Source organism: Pogona vitticeps, chromosome 3 (genome assembly GCF_051106095.1).
Source record: "Pogona vitticeps strain Pit_001003342236 chromosome 3, PviZW2.1, whole genome shotgun sequence".
In the NCBI taxonomy this organism is placed as follows: Eukaryota; Metazoa; Chordata; class Lepidosauria; order Squamata; family Agamidae; genus Pogona; species Pogona vitticeps.
This window is the reverse complement of record NC_135785.1, coordinates 67,936,445-67,958,893: the sequence shown is the minus strand read 5'-3', so window position 1 is coordinate 67,958,893 and position 22,449 is coordinate 67,936,445. Positions and strand designations below refer to the sequence as shown.

At 40.3% G+C, this 22,449-nt stretch overlaps 1 protein-coding gene across 4 annotated transcripts in view; it reads left to right on the top strand.

Moving 5' to 3' along the window:
- The first annotated feature begins 5,048 nt into the window (after positions 1-5,048).
- The window catches only part of RGS10 (regulator of G protein signaling 10), a 33,897-nt gene continuing 16,496 nt past the window's right edge, over positions 5,049-22,449 (top strand). For 2 of the 4 annotated variants that reach the window (XM_020786444.3, XM_078389619.1), the window contains exons 1-3: positions 7,958-8,081; positions 19,712-19,830; positions 21,261-21,347. In XM_020786444.3, the coding sequence (XP_020642103.3) occupies positions 8,075-8,081; positions 19,712-19,830; positions 21,261-21,347 (213 nt within the window). In that variant the 5' untranslated portion in view covers positions 7,958-8,074. Of the gene's footprint in view, positions 5,230-7,957; positions 8,082-19,711; positions 19,831-21,260; positions 21,348-22,449 lie in introns of those variants that run through there. The other 2 variants (XM_078389618.1, XM_072995475.2) reach the window with 2 other exon arrangements.

Below are 22,449 nucleotides of genomic sequence, written 5' to 3'. Positions count from 1 at the left end.
TATATGTGACTAATTAGTTGCTGTGATTTGGATGCTACAGTGGGATGCTTCAAAAAGATTTGTTTAAATTAGGGCCATGCTGGACCTTGAAAAAAAAAAAACAAGCTCAAGACTGAGGTTGCTGATGATAGTGAATATCTTATAAGAAATAAGTTTCCCCTGCAAATGTTCCAACAGTAGGCTAAGTGAAAACTCACCCAAAACATTCCTTCTACTTTTGCTTTTTAAAATATTTAGCCCATACCTTTAGAGGTGACCTGACTGAGCAGAGGAGCAGCTCGACTCCAAAATTCAGAAGGAGATACTTCCTCCCAAAGGTTCCCTATGCATGCAAGACATATAGTGACAGCTGATCCCTCATTCTCTGGTTTTATTGTCCATACCTTTCCTCCCTCCCTGAAACAATCAAGTTGCACCATGAAAAACAACTAATTATTTTATTTTTAGTGAAATCTCTGCCTTTTTGCTGTCTAGCTAATAGATATCTCCTGGGCAACATATTAGTCAAACACAAAATATCACAGGTCTTGCCAAAGCTAGCCAGGGTGGAAAGTTTAACTCAGCTGCTTCGAAGTCTGCAGTGGGGAGGAAGAAGTGAAAAAAGAGAGAAACAGAGAAGTGAAAAAAGGATTCCAGAACTGAGATAGCTGCCACACACAAAGAGGATTTAGGCCTCTAATTGGAATGCAGAAGTACAAGATGGTGTTGTGTAATTCCTTAGAACTGTATAAATGAAATATTATTTGGGAGGGTTGAGCATAAGGAGTACCTGAATAAATGCCTTCAGTTTTCAAATGCAGTTAATACTGTTCATTCAACAAAATACTGACTGTAAATCTAAATCTTGAACAAAAGTAATGTATCAGCTGTCGTACTTGAGAACTCATTCTTCCTGGTGTGAAGTGCCCTAAGTCTTGTTGGAGCTTTTACAGCCTCGCATGCTGCTTGGTGAAGGTGTGGCTAGGAGGAATCTTTTAGGGCTGGGGTAACTGTCCATCCATCCAGCACTAACCAGTAGTTCCTTCCTTGCCTCTGAATTCAAAGAGAGCCCTCCCTCTCTGCTGAGACCTCTTTCACCCTCTCCTGAGCCTGTTGAGACCTGTTGTTGAAAGCAGTGGTGTTTATCAGTTTGCTGTTTGATTTGCTTAAGTGCAAGTAATGAACCTTTTTATTCTCTCTCCCACTAATGTAAGCTATTGAGATTGTTAATACCAGTTAACTAGAAAAGGGCTGGACTGTTCTGGGGAAACTGAAGCCTATTTTGCTCTGTGAATCCCTGCATTTTTGCTGAGCAGCTAGAGGAATTTACCCAGAATTTCAAAACTCTGCAATAATGAGTACCCTAAGTCTTGTAACATTGAGTTTCCCTAGGCCCTATTGTTTGAAAACTGGGAGTAAGTTCCGGTCACGATGGGAAACAAATTTTCATTGTGCAACTTGTATTATGTTAAGAACAGATAAAGGATTAATTGGCTGGATTTGAATATTGGTGGAATTTATTTTAGCTGTATTTTGGGCTTGTTCAAGGCCGCTCTCCCTGGCTGATGACCTGTTCAATGTTGAAAATAAATGGGTTAGAGATTCTAGTCCCCCCCCCTTGTATATCAATATTATTTATGGTTTCGGCAACAAAAATAACTGGAGCTTTTCACCTAATTGCATAAAACATGGGTGTGATTTCTCATTTGTACTCCTCACAGGCAAATCAGGCATATGGGTTAAAGCTTTAGTGGCCTAAACGACAGTCCTTTTTACAGTTTATCTGGGAGTAGGTTCCACTGGATTGAATATTCTATTTTGTTTTATGTTATTTTATTTGTTGCTGGAAAGATCAAAGGTGGAAGAAATGACATGAAAACATGAGCAGGTTAGAAGAAAGAAAGCATAATCTGCACCACATATAAACACTGAATGAATGAAGCAGGTCGGTTGCATAACAAAAGCCTTATCCTGAAAGACTTGTAGGCTCAGGATTGCATTTTCAGGGATGGAAAACAGCACCTTCTTATGTGTGTGTGTTTTTTTTAAAAAAGAAGTATGTGGATTTTAATGAAAATTGTGCTGGGGCATGATTCTGAAGCAGAAAGAAAGGAAATATAATTATTTAACAAAAAAAGTCCCATCTGTTTCTGTCCTTATAGAATTGCAAGCACTAATTCTGAATCTCACAAACTAGCTTTCTCACAGCCATAAATACTCCACTCTCAAGCCTACCCAGAGCACAGTTTGCTGTCCTCTGAAGATGCCGGCCACAGAGACTGGCGAAACGTTAGGAAGAACCACCTTCAGAACACGGCCAAGAAGCCCGAAAAACCCACAACAACCAATTCTGACTCTCTCTAGAGAGCAGAGAAATGTAGGCAGCTGAATGCCACAGTAAAGATCTGTACAAATGTATGTCTGTAGGCCAAGCCAAGGATGAAAAATGATGACAGAGGACTGCAGCTGGGCCAAAGAAAAATCTTTATAGACACATAGAGAAGGAGAAGAAGTTAGAACTGCCAACAAGAGTTATTGGGGAATTAGCTAATAATATAAATAGAGGGAGTGAAATCCACAACAGACATAGAAGTAGAATTATAATTGGCTATGAAACTGGAAAAAGGTACTCAATCATTAAAATTGCATTAAGTCAAGAATTAATGAAATTGGAAGGTGTTAAGATGCCACAACATAAGACACATCTAATCCCTAACTTTGATACTGTAGTCCTGTGCACACTACTCAGGAAGTATGTCCTATTTAATACTATAAATCTTTGAATAAATATACATAGGGTTGTGCCATGAGGCAGTATGTTTTATAGGCATGCATATGATCAAATATCTGAGCATTTTTACCCCAAAGTCAGCTGAAATTATCATTAACCTGTGCTGTTACATATTCACTTGAATGCACTGCATATGAGGATACAAGTATATGATCATATTTCAGAAATGAGAAGTGAAGCAAAATTACTAAATTATTTCTTCTTTCTTTGACAATAGAAGTAATTATGTGAGATCCTTAGAAATGAAGACGTATAGCATTAATTTTCTCTGTATATCCACTAATTATCTGCCTGAGGATGCAGAGATGGGGAGCTTGATTCCCCTGAAGAAGAGCCAGACTGTGGGGTTGTGGGCAAGCTATCCAGTCCCAAGGATGCCATCAGAAAAAGGGAATAGTAAACCACTTCAGAGTATTCCATACCTAGAACCCCCTGAAAAGGGTCTCCATATGCCAGAATTTATTTGATGGAACATACATTATTTATTTCTGGTTTTGACTGCTATGGTAAGGCAAACCTTATGAGCTAATTGGAAAAGCTTGTTTTGAGATAGCATATTAGTATTAAAAATGCAGCAAAACAGATGATAACTGAAATCTAGTAGTAAATTGCAATTAGAGTAGGCCCATTGAATTACTGAGAATTTGGTTAGTTGGCCTCTGTACATTCCACTGATTCAATTGGCCTATTCTAGTGGCAACTCACTACAGTGGTGCCTCGCTAGACGATGATAATCCGTTCCACTGAAATCGCTGTTCAGCGAAATCATTGTCTAGCGAAAAGCATTTCCCCATTGGAATGCATTGGAACCTGTCTAATGCATTCCAATGGGGAAGAATCGTCATTGTCTAGCGAAGATCGGCCATAGGAAAGCTGCTTTGCGAACCACCGATCAGCTGTTTAAATCACTGTCTTGCACAGCTTAGGTCCCAAAAACACCCATTTTGCGAGCACGGAGGGAGCTGTCAAAATTGTCATCTAGCGAAAATCGGTTTGCGAAGCAGGGACCAAACATTGTCCAGCGAAATTCCCCCATAGGAATCACTGTTTTGCAAATCACTATAGTGATTGCAAAAAGTCAATGTCTAGCAAAAAAACTGTCATGCGGGGTAACTGTCTAGCAAGGCACCACTGTACTGGCTTTCAGCCATTATGTACTGATAGGTACTGATGTCCCTTTAACTCCTTTCCTGAACTAGCAGTAAAGGTCCTATCAATCCCCTTGTTCAAAAGAAGTGAGCTACCAGGCGTTTGCTTGTATTTTCCTCCCACCATCCATGCATCTATCCAGAATTGTAATAGCTTTGCCTTCATTTAGCAACTCCACAGGAATTTATTTCTTTCAGCCGTATCTATTTAATGCTTTCTTAGTACCAGGTGTCTTGTGTGAACTATCCACATCCATACTTCATCCCCTAAACACAGTGCTTTGGGCAGGCTAGCAAAATATTGCTACATGATAGAAGAATTTTTAGTCAATATTTACATGGCAATTTAGATTTATTGCTATTTTTATTGCACCAAAGGCTACAGTCCTGCTTAGGCTAAGGTGGTAATGAGCCTCACCGAAAACCATGTGACTTCTGAGTCCAGATGCACAGCTGTGTGTGCCATCTGGACTCCATATAAAGTTGGGCTGCTGAAAGAGCATTACTCCAGATAAAGACTTTGGCATCTTACTATGTTGCAATCTTACTGTCCTGTCAAGTCTTGCTCCTTAGCGTCCCATAAAGTTCTTGTGTTTTAACGAGAGTGAGCTTCCAATCAAGTAAGTGTGCATGGAATTGGTGGCTTCAAGAGGAACATGTTTAGGATGGCACAAGCTTCTATAGGTCTGCAGCTCACGTCAACCAAGATACATCGGCATTATCTTCTTAAGAGGCACGGAAGACAGTCCACGAGCTATCCACACACATGTGGATAGCCCTCTCTGGTTGCGGGGGAAGTCGTAAATTGTGTGGTCAGAGAACGGACCTGGAATTTTAGTCCGGTGAAACTTAAGCAATTCATTCTCTTTCCCGGAGACAAGATGCCCACAGGATGAACAGGTCTCGGGACCCCTTAGAAAGGGCCACAGCGCGGGGCGTGCCGCCAGCCGAGAAGCGCTTCAGAAAGCCCCGCGCCCGCCCGAAGGTCTGCCAGGGTGCAGAGCGCAACAGGCTTCTACCCCTTCTCCTCCTTCCCGCCAGAGCTAAGGCGGAGCGAGGCTGGCACTCGGCCGCCACACGCCTTAGGGATCTTCCCCCGGCCGCGGAGAGGCGAGCTGACGCGAGAGAGTGCGCGCAAAAGCGGGCCACAAGGAGGGCGGGCTGGGCTGGGCTGAATCCGGAGAGAGAGAGAGAGAGGGCCCGAGTCCGGGACCTGCCCCCTTGGCTCCTCCTCGCCGCGGGGCTGCGGCGGCTGGCGGGAGATGTTCACCCGCGCGGTGAGCAGGCTGAGCAGAAAGCGGCCACCCTCAGGTAAGGCCAGGGCGGGGGCGGGCGGGGGCCGCGGGAGACGGCCCCGGGGCAAGCGCGGAACGCGCGAGCGTCCGGAGCCCAAGGCGCGGCGAGCCCGCGCTTTCCACGCTGCGTGGGCGGGGGTGCGCCTTCCTAAGCCGCCTGGCTGTGCTTTGCTCGCCGCCGGGAGAGGGGCCGGTCCCTTTCCCTCCGGCAGGAGGCTGGCCGAGTGTGGCGCTTTGGTTTTGGCTGCCGGCGCTTCTTCGCCCCCTCAGCTCCCCCGGGGAGCGGCACCTCTCAGGACTGGCAAAGGAGAAGAAGAAGTAGACAGGGCAACTTCTTGGTTGTTCTCCTCAGCCAGGAGCCGGGGGGGGGGCGGGCGGCGGGAAGAGACGGAAAGAAAGGACGAGAGGAAGTGTCTAGCCGAAAGAGGAAGGGTCAGCGTTTGATACATCTTTTTTAACAGTCTGACTCAGAGGTTGCCGGACCAATTCTCTCCGAAAAGAAAGAAAGAAACCTGCAGGGTTAGGGTTGTATAATTGTAAAGTGTGGGAGAAGGGGACCTTCGCCTCCTTTTCGGGAGGGGAGGTGTCTGTGGTTCAGAAGCATCTCCTTCCAGTCAGGGGCGCCTGGAAATACGAGATGGGGTTGGAGCTTCCAGATGCGTTTATCAAGCAACCCACTCCTGTCCTTTCCCTGTGAGTCAGGCACAAAATGAACCGCTTCTGCCGCCGCTGTTACTTTTGTTACAAGGAGGACCATCAAGAGAAACAGCAAGGAGAAAAAGGGGTGCCAAGTGTCATTAATTGCATGTCTCTGGATGGAAAATGGCAACTCATAAATTTAATAAATAAATAAATAAATAATATTATAACAACATACCAAATCAGGAGGTTATGCTGAGTTGCCTGACTTTTGCTTAAGTCTTTGAGCTCAAGAGTATCTGAATAAACAGCGTTTCAATAAGAGTTGCTGTGAGAATGATGAAACCCTAGGCAGCTTACAAAAGCAAATGCTTATTCAGGACATGCTTGTTCAGTAGCAATTTTGGGCACGAAGCCGGCATCCATCTGGAAAAACTCATCTTGCACCAAGAAGTGAAAAATCCAGCTTCCTGCAAATATTTAGACAAATACGTACCTCCTTTCTCCAATAGAGGTGGACAGGGGACCAATTTATATGACATTTTAGAAGTTGCCTAAATTTGACTAAAGGTAACAGATATATACACTCATTTGATTTTACTGTACACTACTTAATAATCTGGTATATCATCCTTGCTATGTTTAGCTGAAATGTAGAAATAAACTACATTTTCTTCCCTCCTCCTCCTCCCCCTCCCCCTCTGTATTTCTGATTAAAAGGATAGATGCTGGAAATCAAGTTTACTTTTCCCCAATAATATGCCAAATAGATTTAAAGATCACTGTATTCTGCATTTATTGGGTAAAATGGCAATGCAAAATAAAATACACAATTTAAATGATCTGTACTTTTAAAATGACAACTTAACATGCTTTCCAGTCGAATATTAGAATGAATTATTCAAGGAGATTAGGATTGTCTTTTGGTTTGAACTTCAAAATCCAAGAATCTTGTGACACAGCATTCTGTTGTTTTTGCTGCATAAAACTTCACATTTCTTTAAAGAAGAGAAATAAAGTAGCCCAGGATGATCAAGCGTTGATGTTAAATATTGAGAAGATTTTATGGATTTCTTGTTATTTTTCACACTTTTTGGGGGGGGGGGTAGTGTTTTCCAAATTTTCCAGTTCCAGATTTCTTACTAATTTATTTGTCACCACTTCTTATGGAGAATGACACACACAGCAGAAACAAACTGCCTTGGAGATAAAGTCCTGGGTTATACGTATGTCGTTATCACAAAAAAAAAAAAACAAACCTATATAGACTACAAAGAAAGAAATCAAAACCAGACAACCATCCCAAAGGCCATCTAGTTTTCTGCCATTCTTTCAACAGATAGGAATTCTTAGTTCATACACTGCTGTCAGCTTCTAAAAACCTTCTCTTGATGGAGATTCTCACAATTTATTGTTTATGTAATCCACAAGATCTTTGTTCTTACTATTTTAAAAGGATTCCCCCAAGCCTTAACCCACATTCCAGTTCTAAACACTTTTAAACATAGGTGCCCAAAACTCACAGAGAAATAGGGCTTCTTCCACTAAGTGTTGTAGGATTGAAACCTTAAATCCACCCCCCCCCCGTGCTGTGTGCATTTTACATATGTGAAGATGGTCATCCCTCCTTTAATCACTTTTCTAAAGCAGATGTTTTGTTCAAATGCTTCATACTTGTTTCTATTTGCTGAGTCTTTTTCCATTCATTAATACATTACTTTACTTTGAATTTGATGCAAAGATTAGATATGCCATTATGAATGAGTATTTAGTTTTATTTAATACAAATTTACATGGTTTGGAAGTAATTGATAGCATATGCTTTACTGTTTTGGCTAATTGATGTGACAGATTAATTACCTTGAAGATACTAAACTAAGAGGCTGGGTTATTGTATACAACAGACAAGTACCTTCACACTTAAATTCTTTTTGCGAAAACAGTGTTTTAATGTAGCTTTTTTTTTTAAAAAAGAGAAAGATATATTCTATGTGCCTAGTGAATGATTTCAGATATTCTACAAGTGCAGAATGTCTTTTGAAGTTTCCTTCCTTGTAGTTAAAAGTAGCAACCTGTGGTTTAGAAGAGGATGTTTGGGGAATGTAATTTGAGCAAACCCAGACATTCAGGAGTACAAACTGCAGTAGCCCAGATGTTCTGTAGGAAGACCAACTATTTGAAGAAGGTACATGTATGGAACTCCCTAAGCAGTTCTTGTCTAAATGGAAGGTAAAGGGAACGCATTTTCAGTTGTATGAATTTTTTTTTAACCATGAGTTATTGGTTCCAACCTGCACTTCACAAGTAAAAGGGTATGCTTATGATCATAGAATAATGGAATGGATAAGAATTTCTCTTTATAACCAATCTGTATCATACACTATTGCTAGTTTTTCAGCTTTCTGCAGAAACTGCAACTGATACAAACTGCTATCTAATAAGGGTTAAATCAAACTGTTTCCTAATGTTTTAGACAAATGTGCTATTTAAACAAGAAGAAAATGGATAAAACGGATAAAGAAGAAAATGTTTACAGTAGTTGGATTGCACTAAGGTCTTACTAAAAGCAGTGGGACTTAAGTGGCATGTTTATTTATCTGTATGTTTATTTTTTTGAACTGACATTTGCTCAGAGAAGTATGTAAGTTATGAGAGAAGGTATTCTGAGAGTGCTTCTAGACAAGGCTTTTATTGTGTTATTGCATGCTTTAAGTACATACTTTTACAGGGCTAGGGGCAGGGAGAAGATCCAGGCACCATCTTCCATCTGTAACTTTCCCATGTTTTCCCAATTCTTCTTCTTTATTTTACTTTCTTATCTTTCTTCTTGCTAAAAAGATATTTTAGGAAAGGAAAGACATAATAGCTGCACAATACTTTTTAACTGATAGTGCTTAGGAGTTCTCTGTGCAGATTTACTCTGAAAGCTGGTAAAACTTACCAAAGTTTTATAACTTCAACTGATATCAGTGCAGTATACTACCAAGGAGGTGCTTAATATCACATTGTCACTGAGCTCTCTTACCTGAGAATAAATTACCTTAAGCCCCAAGGACTTCTTTAACAGTAGGTAAAGGTAAAGGTTCCCCTTGACACTTTTTGTCTAGTCGTGTTCGACTCTAGGGGGCGGTGCTCATCCCCATTTCCAAGCCATAGAGCCAGAATTTGTCCGAAGACAATTTTCCATGGTCACATGGCCAGTGCGACTTAGACACGGAACGCTGTTACCTTCCCACTGAAGTGGTCCCTATTTATCTACTTGCATTTGCATGCTTTTGAACCGCTAGTTTGGCGGGAGCTCACTCCGTTGCGTGGATTCGATCTTATGACTGCTTGGTCTTCTGACCCTGCAGCACAGGCTTCTGCGGTTTAGCCCGCAGCGCCACCATGTCCCTTCTTTAACAGTAGTTGTGCATAAATTTACACTGTCAATGCTTTAAATCTGGCCCAGGCGTTAAAAAAGATCCCATATAAGTGAGCTTAGTCCTCAGTATCACTGTATTAGCATTTTGATGAAGTACCCTAAATCCTATTGGCTAATTTTCTCAGTTTTTAATGTAAGCAAATGTAACATACATTCATGCTTCTGATAACATTTTGTAATGAATAAGAAAGACATCTGTAGGGTACTTTTAGCAAGTAAATGTTTGCTTGTGGGTACCCCTCAAATACCTGACAATTCTGAGTAGTTAATGCTTTTCTTTTTGAACCTTTTGTATAGAAATATCTGCAGAAATGCAGAGGCCATCCACTGAGGAACCACCACAGGGCTTAATGAAGTTCTGTTTTGCTAGTTCTAGGCATAATCCTGTGTGCACAATTGCTCCTTCCCTCTTGTTTGCATACAAAGGTACAGTGGTGCCTTGCTAGACAGTTACCCCGCATGACAGTTTTTTCGCTAGACATTGACTTTTTGCTATCGCTATAGTGATTCGTAAAACAGTGGTTCCTATGGGGGAATTTCGCTGGACAATGTTTGGTCTCTGCTTCGCAAACCGATTTTCACTAGACGACGATTTTGACAACTCTCTCTGCGTTCGCAAAACAGGCGTTTTCGGGACCAAGCTTCGCAAGACAGCGATTTAAACAGCTGATCGGCAGTTCGCAAAGCGGCTTTCCTATGGGCGATCTTTGCTAGACAACGACGATTCTTCCCCATTGAAATGCATTAAACATGTTTCAATGCATTCCAATGGGGAAATGCTTTTTGCTAGACAATGATTTAGCTAAACAGCCATTTCAGTGGAACAGATTATCATTGTCTAGCGAGGCATCACTGTATCAATTTTAATGGGGTGGCTTCTGGCTTGTACAGTTGCAAGCTGGAGACTAAGCTTAGGAAAATGCAAGAAAAATCTAAAATACTGCATTCTGCTCTAATTAAAATTAGTCATGACTCAGATCTTTTGAAAGCCACTTGTTCTATTCCTTTAAATCAGGGATGAGCAATCTTCAGGGGTCTGAGAGCCACATGTGCTCACCTGTGGACCTTAGGAGGATTACAAATGGCAGATGCAGCCTGGACTGTCTCCCAACCCCCAGGCCCATAAAAGGGGCTGATCTGACATCATGCCCACTTGGAAAATATATATTTTTCTCTTAAAAGTTTTTTTAAAAACTTAAAAATTCTCCCCATGCTCTCTAGTGACAAAAGGTTAATGAATTCCAGATGGGGCTAAATAAGCCAAGGGAGTTCCCCCCAAAAAAGGCACAACTCAGCAAAACTATTTAAAAAATAGTTTGTGGAAGGTAGTCCTCGCCAGGGATGAGGGTTTAGGATATTTGGGCCCCCAGATGGTGCATGCCAGTTTAACCACTGTGCCACTGAGCCTCGTGGTGCAGTGGTTAAACCATTGTACTGCAGTCAAAACTGTGCTCATGACCTGGGGTTCAGTCCCAGGTAGCCGGCTCAAGGTTGACTCAGCCTTCTATCCTTCCGAGGTCGGTAAAATGAGTACTCAGCTCGCTTGGGGGGTGCAATGTGTAGCCTGCATAATTAATTTGTAAACCACCCTGAGAGTGCTTGAAGCGCTATGGGGCGGTATATAAGCAGCACGCATGCAGGCTGTGGTTGCAATTGACCCATTCCTACTCTGAACAGGTAAAATTAAATTTAGGTAGCCTATGATTCCTGAGTGCCGATGTAATGATTCTGGAACTGCAATTCAAACCATATTCACATGGGAATAAGTCCCATTGAATTCAGTTACACATTGTTGTTTAGTCGTTAAGTCATGTCCAGTTGTTCGTGACCCCATGGACCAGTGCATGCCAGGCCCTTCTGTCTTCCACTGCCTCCCAGAGTTTGGTCAAATTCATGTTGGTAGTGTTGATGACACTGTCCAACCATCTCATCCTCTGTTGTCCCCTTCTCTTGCCTTCACTCTTTCCCAATATCAGGGTCTTTTCCAGGGAGTCTTCTCTTCTCATGAGGTGGCCAAAGTATTGGAGCCTCAGCTTCAGGATCTGTCCTTCCAGTGAGCACTCAGGGTTGATTTCCTTCAGAATGGATAGGTTTGATCATTTTGCAGTCCAGGGGACTCTCAAGAGTCTCCTCCAGCACCACAATTTCAAAAGCATCAATTCTTCAGCATTGACACTTAGTTCTGAGTAAATCCATATAGGATAGCACTACTCAGTTTTGAAGTAGTGAATAATTTGTATATTTGGAGTGTTTTAAGATTGGACCTGGGAATTGTTGGTGCAATCAGAAATCACAGGTTAGTTTAGATTTAGGCTAACTCTCCTGTAATCATTTACTGTTTTGTGTTGTTACAAGTTCTGCTGTATTGCTGTATTTCCATAGAAAGAAGAGCATACACTATTTACAATTAGAATTTAGCAGACAATAAAAAAAACCTAACTATAAAACTGAACATCTAACACTCTAGTAAAGACAAACAAACCCAAATCCAGCAGATTGTTCATTCCAACAGACTTGTTGCCGCTGGGTGAATTTTTCCTACTAATCAGCTTCCAAAAAAAGAATAAACAGCTTCCTGAGATACATCAACCAAAGCAAGTAAGTACTCCCACAAGAAGATCAAAAGCTAAATCTAAATGAAATGATGAAGCACTTCCATATATCATTGTTCTTGGCATTCAGTAACTCTTCCAACAGCTGAACAAAGGATACAATCATTTCTGAAGAAAATTGTTTGATCCATCATCCATTTTTTAATATTCTTGTGAGAAAAGGCTTCAGAACTTTAAGAGCCAAATTAGATTATGATACTAAATACATTGCTCACAATTATGTCTTTAGAGGGGGAAAAAAGCTAAGTGTAGCAGAGGGAGAAATACAATGTGCCAAAAATCAATATACTCTTCAGCATTTTGTACTTACCCTTAGACAGTCAGCTCGCACTAGAACCAGTGAGAGCTTTCTTCCAAAGATGGGAAAAGTTATTACTTTTTGGACTATAACTGCAAGAATTATACAGCGAGCATGAGCTGGTAAAAAAGAAGAACCCAGTTTCAGTGTGTCTATGTGACCATGCAAGGAGATAGATCACATTTTGACCCCCAGTGGACTGGTTTCCAGATGGAGCCAGCCTTCTTCTTGTGGGAGTAATTTAAAATCTGGCTTGGAAACAGGGATGAGCACTGTCCCCTAGAGTCAGACACGACTGGACTAAATGTCAAGGGGAACCTTTACCTTTACTTTGATACTAAGCCAAAAGCAACAACAAGCAGATCCCTATATTTTTTGTAGTATCTTTATTGCATGTTATGAAATCTGTTTAGATTCTCTCACCCTCTCCCACCAGACTAGACATAATGTACCCAGATGTAAAACTTAGGGACTTAGGGCTCCTGTATTTGGGTCTTTAAGAGAGAGCTCCTGTTCCTTAAATGTAAATACTAACAGAGTTGCCTCTACAGCATTTTCTATGTGTCTTCTGCCATAGAAATGCAATGGTGAAATAAGCGGCATTTCACTTACTCCAAGTACTGTACATTTGATTTGATTTATCAAAAAATCAGTACATAGTTTCTAGTGGTATCAAAATATCCAGAATATCCAGAGGATGTGATGAACTGCAGTCTTAGTCAATCCTGAATTTTACCCTGTTTCCTACCAACTCTCCTGGCTCCTTTACATGCTTTAGCAACTAATGCAAATATATTAAAGAGGAATTGTATGTGAGAAAAAAAGAGAGGTTTATGTCTTGTTAAAATGAAGGAGAACCCAGTTTCAGTTAGTTAAAAACATTTGAGGGGCAGGTATTGCAATCTTCCATACTACTAAGTGCAATTCTGTACATGTCTACTCAGAAGCCCCATTCAAGTTCAAATCAAGAGGATGTCTCTCCAGATAAATCCGTGTAGTATTGCAGCTGAAGATACAACTCTCTTAATTTTGTCTCTTAAAAAGAAAAGAAAAAGTCCCCTTTACTTCTAGATAAATCAATTAATCAATTAGAGTCTCAGGTGTTCTACAGCTCTCATGTAAAAACAGCAGCCTGAGACTGTCAACTCTCTTGGGTTAAATAGAGAAGGGAAAAAATAGAGGGGTTCTTCTATGTTTAATTAGACAAATAATCACTAAACTGGCATAAAAACAGAATGGTAGCAGGGAAGTATTAGCTAGCCTCATCTATGATGTTTTATTATTTATTTATAGCAGCATTCCGTAGGAATTCAAAAGGCTTGAATACATACGTTCTAAACTCACAGCCTTCTTCTTGTTGTTGTTTAGTCATTAAGTCATGTCCAACTCTTCGTGACCCCATGGACCAGAGCACGCCAGGCCCTTCTGTCTTCCACTGCCTCCTGGAGTTTGGTCAAATTCATGCTGATAGCTTCAATGACATTATCCAACCATCTTGACCTCTGTCATCCCCTTCTCCTCTTGCCTTCACTCTTTCCCAACATCAGGGTCTTTTCCAAGGGGATTTCTCTTCTCATGAGATGGCCAAAATATTGAAGCTTCACCTTCAGGATCTGTCCTTCCAGTGAGCACTCAGGGTTGATTTCCTTCAGAATGGATAGGTTTGATCATTTTGCAGTCCAGGGGACTCTCAAGAGTCTCCTCCAGCACCACAATTCAAAAGCATCAATTCTGTGGTGGTCATCCTTCTTTATGGTCCAGCTCTCACTTCCATACTTTGCTACTAGAAAAGCCATAGCTTTGACTATGGGGACCTTTGTCAGCAAGGTGATGTCTCTGCTTTTAAAGATGCTGTCTAGGTTTGTCATCATTTTCCTCCCAAGAAGCAGGCGTGTTTTAATTTTGTGGGTGCTGTCACCATCTGCAGTGATCATGGAGCCCAAGAAAGTAAAATCTGTCACTGCCTCCATATCTTCCCCTTCTATTTACCAGGAGGTGATGAGAACCAGTGGCCATGATCTTAGTTTTTTTGATGTTGAGCTTTAGACCATTTTTTGCGCTCTCCTCTTTCAATCTCATTACGAGGTTCTTTAATTCCTCCTCACTTTCTGCCATCAGAGTGGTATCGTCTGCATATCGGAGGTTGTTGATATTTCTTCCAGCAATCTTAATTCCGGTTTGGGATTCCTCCAGTCCAGCCTTTCACATGATGCATTCTGCATATAAGTTAAGTAAGCAGGGAGACGATATACAGCCTTGTTGTACTCCTTTCCCAATTTTGAACCACTCAGTTGTTCCATGACCAGTTCTAACTGTTGCTTCCTGTCCCACATATAGATTTCTCAGGAGACTTCTTAGAGATCAATAAATGTTTTGTCCATAACAGTCTGGATATATTCTACAGTCCGTATGACATAGCAGTTGAATCTATAGTCAGCCTAAAGTTGACAGACTCAGTCCAATCACCATTCAGTTGCAAAGTGATTCACTAGTATTATCTTTGCCTATTTCTTGATCTGATCTCTTGGGTCAACCTACTGATTGGACAGTAGCTGCTGATTTCAGCACGTGGGCATCAGCTGCTACAAATGCTGATCATTGGCCAAGAATAGAGGAACAATCCCAGGAAAATTCAAGTTCGGGGTTCTTTCAAAAAGCATATAGCAATTCAAGATAGTCCACATTCTATTTGGAGGGGGTGAGATAGATGCTGCAGACAGCTGGTTGTAAAAATCCTAAAGTGTTAAAAACCATTTGATCATAATCCCATGAGATTTTCTCATTAGCTTTCTTTGTTTTGTAATTAGTCACCAGGAATTAAATATCATCTTAATTTGTATTCTGATTGCTCGGATATGCCATTGAAAGAGGATTACAGTGGCTAGAAGTAGCACTAACATTATTCTGTAAGGAGCCCTGTAAAGCCTGTAAAACAGATAAGTTTCCTCTGGCAGAAGTTGTCCTTGTCTGCAGCCCACTTCTTCGGATGCTGATGAAGAAAACAATTTATGAAAACCTATTTGTGAGAGTGACTAACACGGGGGGGGGGGGTTTGACCCAATTATAGCATCTGATTAGCTTCATATTTTAGCATTTCCTTGCTGCCTAATTCATGGCTATAATGTCTGAATGAAACCATAAACTACATTTAATTGTCTGTCTCAAATGGAGTAAATTGAATTAACAGAATGTGATAAACCACCACTGATATCTCATTGATTCACTGGGTGTACTGTAAACCAGTATACCCAGTGATAAACAAGGCAGCAGTAGTGTGCCCTGTATGGGTTGAGGCTAGTTGCCAAAATGATTCAGATAGCTAACTAGCTTCTGCAGAATAAATGACAAACAATTGGATTTACCATAGGGGAAATAAGTGGTTGTGAAGTGGCATGTAAGATTGTTCCTGTGATATCATTTATGCTGTAACCAGTGCTACAACAATAAATATCATCTTAGTGTACATACCGACCTTGTGCCAGAAATGGAAGTTAGTTCAATTACTGTAAATACATTCTTTCATGTTGGGAATGAAGAAGACATGTCTCCTTTTAACCACTGGAGCCTTCCAGACTGTTCTGGAGACAGTGAGTTCTTTTTATTGCTAGCTTTTTATTGCTAGCTTCAAATTGTCAAGATGAATCCCCATCAAAACACAAGATGATCTTTAAATTTTACCAGGTTTTACAGCTGATTGCCAAGGTTGCACATCCTTTTGTTGTTGTTGTTGTTGTTGTTGTTGTTGTTGTTGTTGTTGTTGTTGTTGTTGTTGTTGTTGTACATCTGAAGACTTTACAGGTAAACCAGCTGTTTTAGGATGAAGTTATGAATTAAGTAATAAATAAGAAATATTTCAAGGAGATTTCAGCTTTGAAGAGTGGGAGTAAGTAGACCTGATCATGCAATTGCCTTGCAAAAAACGTCGTGGCAGCTGAAAGGAAGAGGAAGTGCTGCTGCTTCATGCCTCCAGAAAATTGCTTATCACATGAGACAGGCAGACAAATGGCTAAATACATCTCTTCCCTAAAGTGTGATTGCACATTGGGTTGGATTTCATCCCAGAGGCTTTCAACTTCATCATTCTTATTTATTCTGCCTAAGTTAGTTAGCTGTCTGAATCATTTTGGCAACTAGCCTCAGTTCATACATGGGAGATTACAGATTCAACCCAGAGATAGCTTGTTAGAACCCATGAATAGCAGTCAAGCTATTAGATTTTTTAACATTTTTGTTTACACTACAGTTTCCTAAATAGTACATGCTTGATCACTTTTGCCTTAGCATTTGATAACTACAGCTTTGTGCCAATCTTTCCTTCTTACAGTGCTGTCCTAAAGCGGTTGAACTGGGAGTGGGTAGCTGGTTCTTCACAGAACAGTGGTTCCCAACCTGGAGGCTCCTGATAGTCTTAGAGACTATGACTCTGAAAAGCTGTGAGAAATGGCATAGATTCCAGGTTCTGGTAACTAATGCTTCTAGGTACTATAGTCCAAATGCCTAAATAGGACCAAGTCTTGGCTACTTACTAGAGATCTCCCAGGGGAGATGAATATGAAGCTTGCTACCACAGATGGCCAGTCAGATTGGACATCCTCCCCCCCCCCCAAGTTGAACATCCACTTACAGTGCGGTGCATGGCTGTTCCCCTTCATGCCATGCCAATTGCAGTAGTAGCTGAGCTGGGGTTTTCCTGCCTCGCTGTGCTGATGACCAATCTGGTGAGGGGGTGGGATGACAAGCTTCCCTGCTCAGCTGCTGATTACTTCTGCAATTAGTGTGGCATGAAGGGGGTCCAACAGGATTTGGTCTTCATGACCTTTAGAGCTGCCTGAGATGGCATAGGACTCTGAGTCAGTTCCTAGGTAGAGCTATGTTTTAATTCAATGCTTGTCAGAGTTGTATGTTAAACAAATGTAATAGAGAGTGGTCGGTTTGTTGGTTCTTAATTTGAGTTTCTAATTTGAAGGTTGCTGTTGGTTTTAGATTGTAACCCTTGGAAGTTCTAAGACTTTTGTAGTTTTGAAAGGCCATTGGTCTACCGGGTAATGTTTTACTGAATACATTAATAATATTAATTCAGTGTGTTGAACAATTGAATTTTAAATGTGAACAGCAACAAGTTATTTACCTATTTTCTTGTCTTTAACCTCAATTCATTAATATTTAGACCTATGTTCTAAGATGTGGATGTTTACAGTAATTGTTTAGATAAAGGGTTAAAATGTATTTAAAAGTGTCTGTCTCTCTTCTTACGCAATTGCTGGAAAAGGTTGCATGTAGTTTCAGGTTACCATTAAAACAACTTTGTTTCAAGGCTTAAAACATCCTTCTTCCTTAACAAATACAGTACATTTACCTTCTTTTTTCACATGCACGTACATGTACACTCATCTTTTCCCAAAGTCTTAATTTGCAAAAGATCTTGGCATCTTACCAGGTATTGTCTCATACCATTGGTGTGAGAGATCTAAACCAGGCAATAGAATTGACAATTTCAGAAACAAACTGTCATTATATTATAGGAGTGATTGTAGATTTCCCCCCCTGCATAGTTATAATAAAGGAACAAGTTGAGAGATGTGCTTCTTTTTTATTTGCTTGTAAAAGTGTGCATACCTACTTATACATTTCCAAAGATACAAAACTAAAAAAGTTTTAGTTTCCTGGCATTTGGCCTATTTATGCTTAGTATACTGCAGCTGAAGTGGAAACTGATTGAGTTCTAGAGAATATGTGTAAAACTATGTATGGTGTCAGGCAAATCCTGGTAGCATGGCCGCCCAGTCTTTTATTGTTTTTTAAATATTTAATTTTTCTTGTGCCTCAGCTCCTAGAAACGTCATAATATTTACTGAAAATGTGAAATATGTGTATAGCTGTCTCCTCGTCAGCTGAGTACAATGTAGAGGGTTTTTTTTTACCTTTCCCTATAATCCTGCACATTTTTCTGCAGGGCTAGCCCTGCTATAAGCAGAGTGAGGCACTTGCCTCAGGAAGCAGATATGGAGTTTCCTTCAAGAGTTGCACCTGGCTTGATATTTAATTTGTTACTATTGTAGGTTCACTGCTGTTGAATGGAGAGGTGCCTGTATGGTTTTCTGCCTCATGTGTCAAAAAGACTTGGCTAGCTTCAGGTATTATGCATCATGACTTGGAAGTGTAGGAGGCAGCAGTTGCTTTTCTGGCTCAGGCAGCAAAATGTCATTGGCCGCCTGCACTTCGCTGCCTCTCATACTACTGGATGACTGCTTCTGAAGTTAGAGTAGGTATTTCTCATTCTTGTGAGTGAGACAGTCAACTGGCCTAAGATTTTCAAGAGGATCTCCAGGTGTTTTCTGTCTCTTAAGCTGCTGCTAAGGCCCAAAATAAACAATACATTTATTATATAATCAAAAGTCTAGCTCCCTGAACTGATAAAAATTGCCTGATTGCCCTAGCATGAGTTTGTTTTGCCCTGCATTTTGCAAAATTAATTTACTTCTGTTTTATCATTGGTCATTATGGAGTAAATGTGGGCTTGGTTTGCAGATCTGTGATTTGAAGGCAAGGGGGGTTTGATAGCTTCATTATACCAGTTCAGAGGTTAGGGGAACAATTGGTTAGTGCGGGATAGATTGTCAGTCACCCCCCCATCCAGAAAGGTCCCTCCCCATGAAACTTTCTAAAGGCAACATACAAGATTGCAAAAACTCCAACAGGAACATGTTTGCAATAATCTGCAGCTATGTTTTTTTTACTATGGGTTAACTGTAAACAGGCATAAATACCATTGCAGCTTATGACCTGTCATTAAAATAATTCTGACTGTCTCATCACAGGAGATCCTGAGAGTGCCATTGTTGGGAGAGCAGCTGAGAGTCAAGATCAAAGATTGCCCAGATCTAACAGCCAAAAGGGAGGAGGAGGGGCACAGTAGGGATCATACATCTGTTATTAAAGCAGGAGCCACAGCTCGAATTGCAGATGGGGCAGAATTTCTATCACAGTCCTCTTTGTCCTGGGTAACAATCTAGACACAGCAAGAATCTATTACATGGAGAAGAGCCCCCCCTCCTAACCTTAACCCTGTTTCTTTATCATGCTGGGGAACTATGCAAGTTGTACTGTAGTTTTAAACATGCTTCACCAAGAAGATTCCATATTTAATCTCCGACATATAATGAGACAAGCCATTGCCTGAAATGTTACAGAGCAGTTGCCAGTCAGAATAGACAATATTAATCTAAACAGAAAAAATAATCTTGTCTTTTGTAAGGCAGCTTCTGTATTCTTAAGATATTACAGCGCTATCTCTAGCCTTGGGCCAGAGTGCTTGAGGACAGTTGGAAATCTTTGACATTGAGATCTGCTGAGCTATATGATATGGCATTGAGATGTATTTACATCAAGCACTTTCAGATGGTTTCATACATGTAGATTGACTGAAAACCTCAGAGCAGTATTCCAAAACCAGAAGGGACTGCTTTGCTACTTATACACTGAACAGACATGAAAGTATAATTGTAATGCACTTTTTATTTTTCAGAAATAACTGACAATGATAGCAAGCCAAGTGGCAGCCAACAAAATCTAAATGGCACTACAAGATGGTCTACATCACTGGAAAATTTACTGGAAGACCCAGAAGGCGTCAAGAGATTTAGGGTTGTTGTTTTTGTTATTGCTATTGCTGTTGCCCAAATAAGCTTAAAATAATACTTTGTAAATACAGTGTTGATACAGTTTCCTTCGTTATCAAGGATCAACATTAGATATATAGCTCATGGCATATTCAGTGGGACTTTTTTTGGATGTCAAAGGTGTGTGGGGATCTCACTTAAAATAATTGAGGGCATACTTCTGTGTTTCTAGATTGGTTTATATTTGACAAGAGTGAACAATCTTAAGTGAAAAAGAGTCAGCAGTTTTAAAAGTTGGGATTTCATGCAGAATTTAAAAAAAAACTTGATGTGAGGCAGATGAAGGCAAAAGCTGCCAAAAGTCACTTCCACAACTTCCACTTTTGCATATTTGTAGAGGTTGCTGATGCTAGCATAGCAATGTCTCCCATTTTTTAGCTGGTGCATACAGCAAGATGCTAAAAAACATGTACCTTGAGCTCAGGACCTTCATATTCATAGAGACAAGAATGCTATTATAAATTGTGGCCTTTTTTCCACTTAGACCTTCTGTATGTTGTTCCATTATAGTATGCTTAGTGATATTGGAGCACACAGTCAAAATCTGATAGTTTATATCAGTTTATGGAATTGGGACTCCTTCTCAACTACAGCCCTATATAGTGCAGGCCATCTACCCTGAATGTTAGGCTGTCAGAACAGGGTGTTTAGTTTCTGGGGGAGGCGGGGGGGGGAGTTAGGAGCATCACACCCCTCCTGATTCCACTGTTAGAAGTAGTAGAATCTGTTTACAAAGTGGTAATTGTTAATAGGAAATTGTTTCTATTTTTGTTGCATTTTTACTGTTAAAAAATCAGTAAGGCTACACCAGTTCTACAAAGGTAATAAAAACTGGTTTTGCAATCTCAGTGTTTATACTGATCTATTGCATTTTCCACCACTGTAGTCGAGAAACAGTTGGGAGCTGTTTTGCTGTTTAAAGAATAAAATTAGTTTAAGCAGCTCAGGCATATCTAATTCTTTTTAACTATAGAGAAGGAAATTATGAGCAGTCATGGTGTGAGGGTCTGACATAAAAGGCTCTTTTGGCTCTATGTTTGGAAATGACTTGGATTTGTCAGGTGCTTTCAAACATTCTACATCTATTTCTGGAACATCAAGGAAACTCTGAACATCAACTTTAACGTTTAGCAACTCTTCCCAATATAAGGGATCAATAAAAGGGTTACTTTGTGTAATAGGATTTTGCCAGTTACAAATGAAACTTGTTTTTTTTTTAAAAATGGCCATGTTTATTTTGTTACTGCCAAGAAATACTAAGCAAAATTAACTAGAATTATTATAAAATATTGAACAGAGATTTTATTTCTTAAACGCTTCCTGTTGATATGAAAGATGAAAAGCGACAGGTTATGACATTCTTCATAATCTAATAGTATATCCTTTTCTCTTCAGGAGTTTTTAAAGAAAGAATTTAGTGAAGAAAATGTTTTGTTCTGGATAGCATGTGAAGAGTTTAAGAAGATACAAGATAAGAAACAGGTACTATCTGATTGAGAAGATCTCAGCCACCCTTCCTCCACCCTGGAGCCATCCATGTGCGTTCTTCTGCAATTCCCATTGTCATCACCTACTGTGGTACCCATACTGACAGGGGTGATGGAATATGTAGTCAAAATATATGCAGGGTGCGAAATTGGGGAAGGCTAATTTTCTTCATTTATGTTAGAAGCAATCTGATGATGCTTCTGGGGTGAAAGAATCAACCAAAAAGGTGCTGTCATTTCCCAGAGGACATCTAAATGTAGTCACAGTCCTTACATTCTTGATAAGGGCTTCCAGGGCCTCCCACCAATTGGATCAATTATTTTTGTGTGTCTATATTTCTAGTTTTCTTGTTTTGTGTTTATGGCTCATTATGCTAGTCAGAGTTACTGTATTTCCATCTGAGATGTGCCAGGCTCTGTCCTTCCTGACTCTCAGAAAATTATTAAGAAAATTATCAAGCCTTTAAGAACATACCCCTGCTGTGGTGAAGTTTTAATTTTTAAATTTAGGGTGTTTTTTTTAAAAAAAATGAATTGGTCATTGCCATATTGTTTGGATTTGTACATGGGTGGTCATTGGAAGGTGAGTGGTGGTTGACTGGTCTATTTTGTAAACCACCCAGAGCAGTGAGTATCACTAAGTTGGGCAATTTATAAGCTAAACAATACATACATACATACATACATACATACATACATACATACATACATACATACATACATACATACATACATACATACATACATACATACATACATACATACATACATACATACATACATACATACATACATACATACATACTTTAATCCAATTTATGGTGGACATTATTTTTCTTGATGTAGAATTCCATTCCCACATCTGTCTCGTAACTGTGGTGTGGCTGCCAGTGAGTGTCAACCCGGTAATCCAACATTATGGTAGCACAGTGAAAATCCTTGTTCACACTATTGTTCTGGAATATACCATGGTACCTGTGGTTGAGCAAGTGGCTATATGTCCTTATTCAAACACTTCCACAACTTCCACTTGCACAACAAGTTGCACAAATGATAACCAGCCCAAGTTGAAACATAAACCTGGGACTTATGAAGAG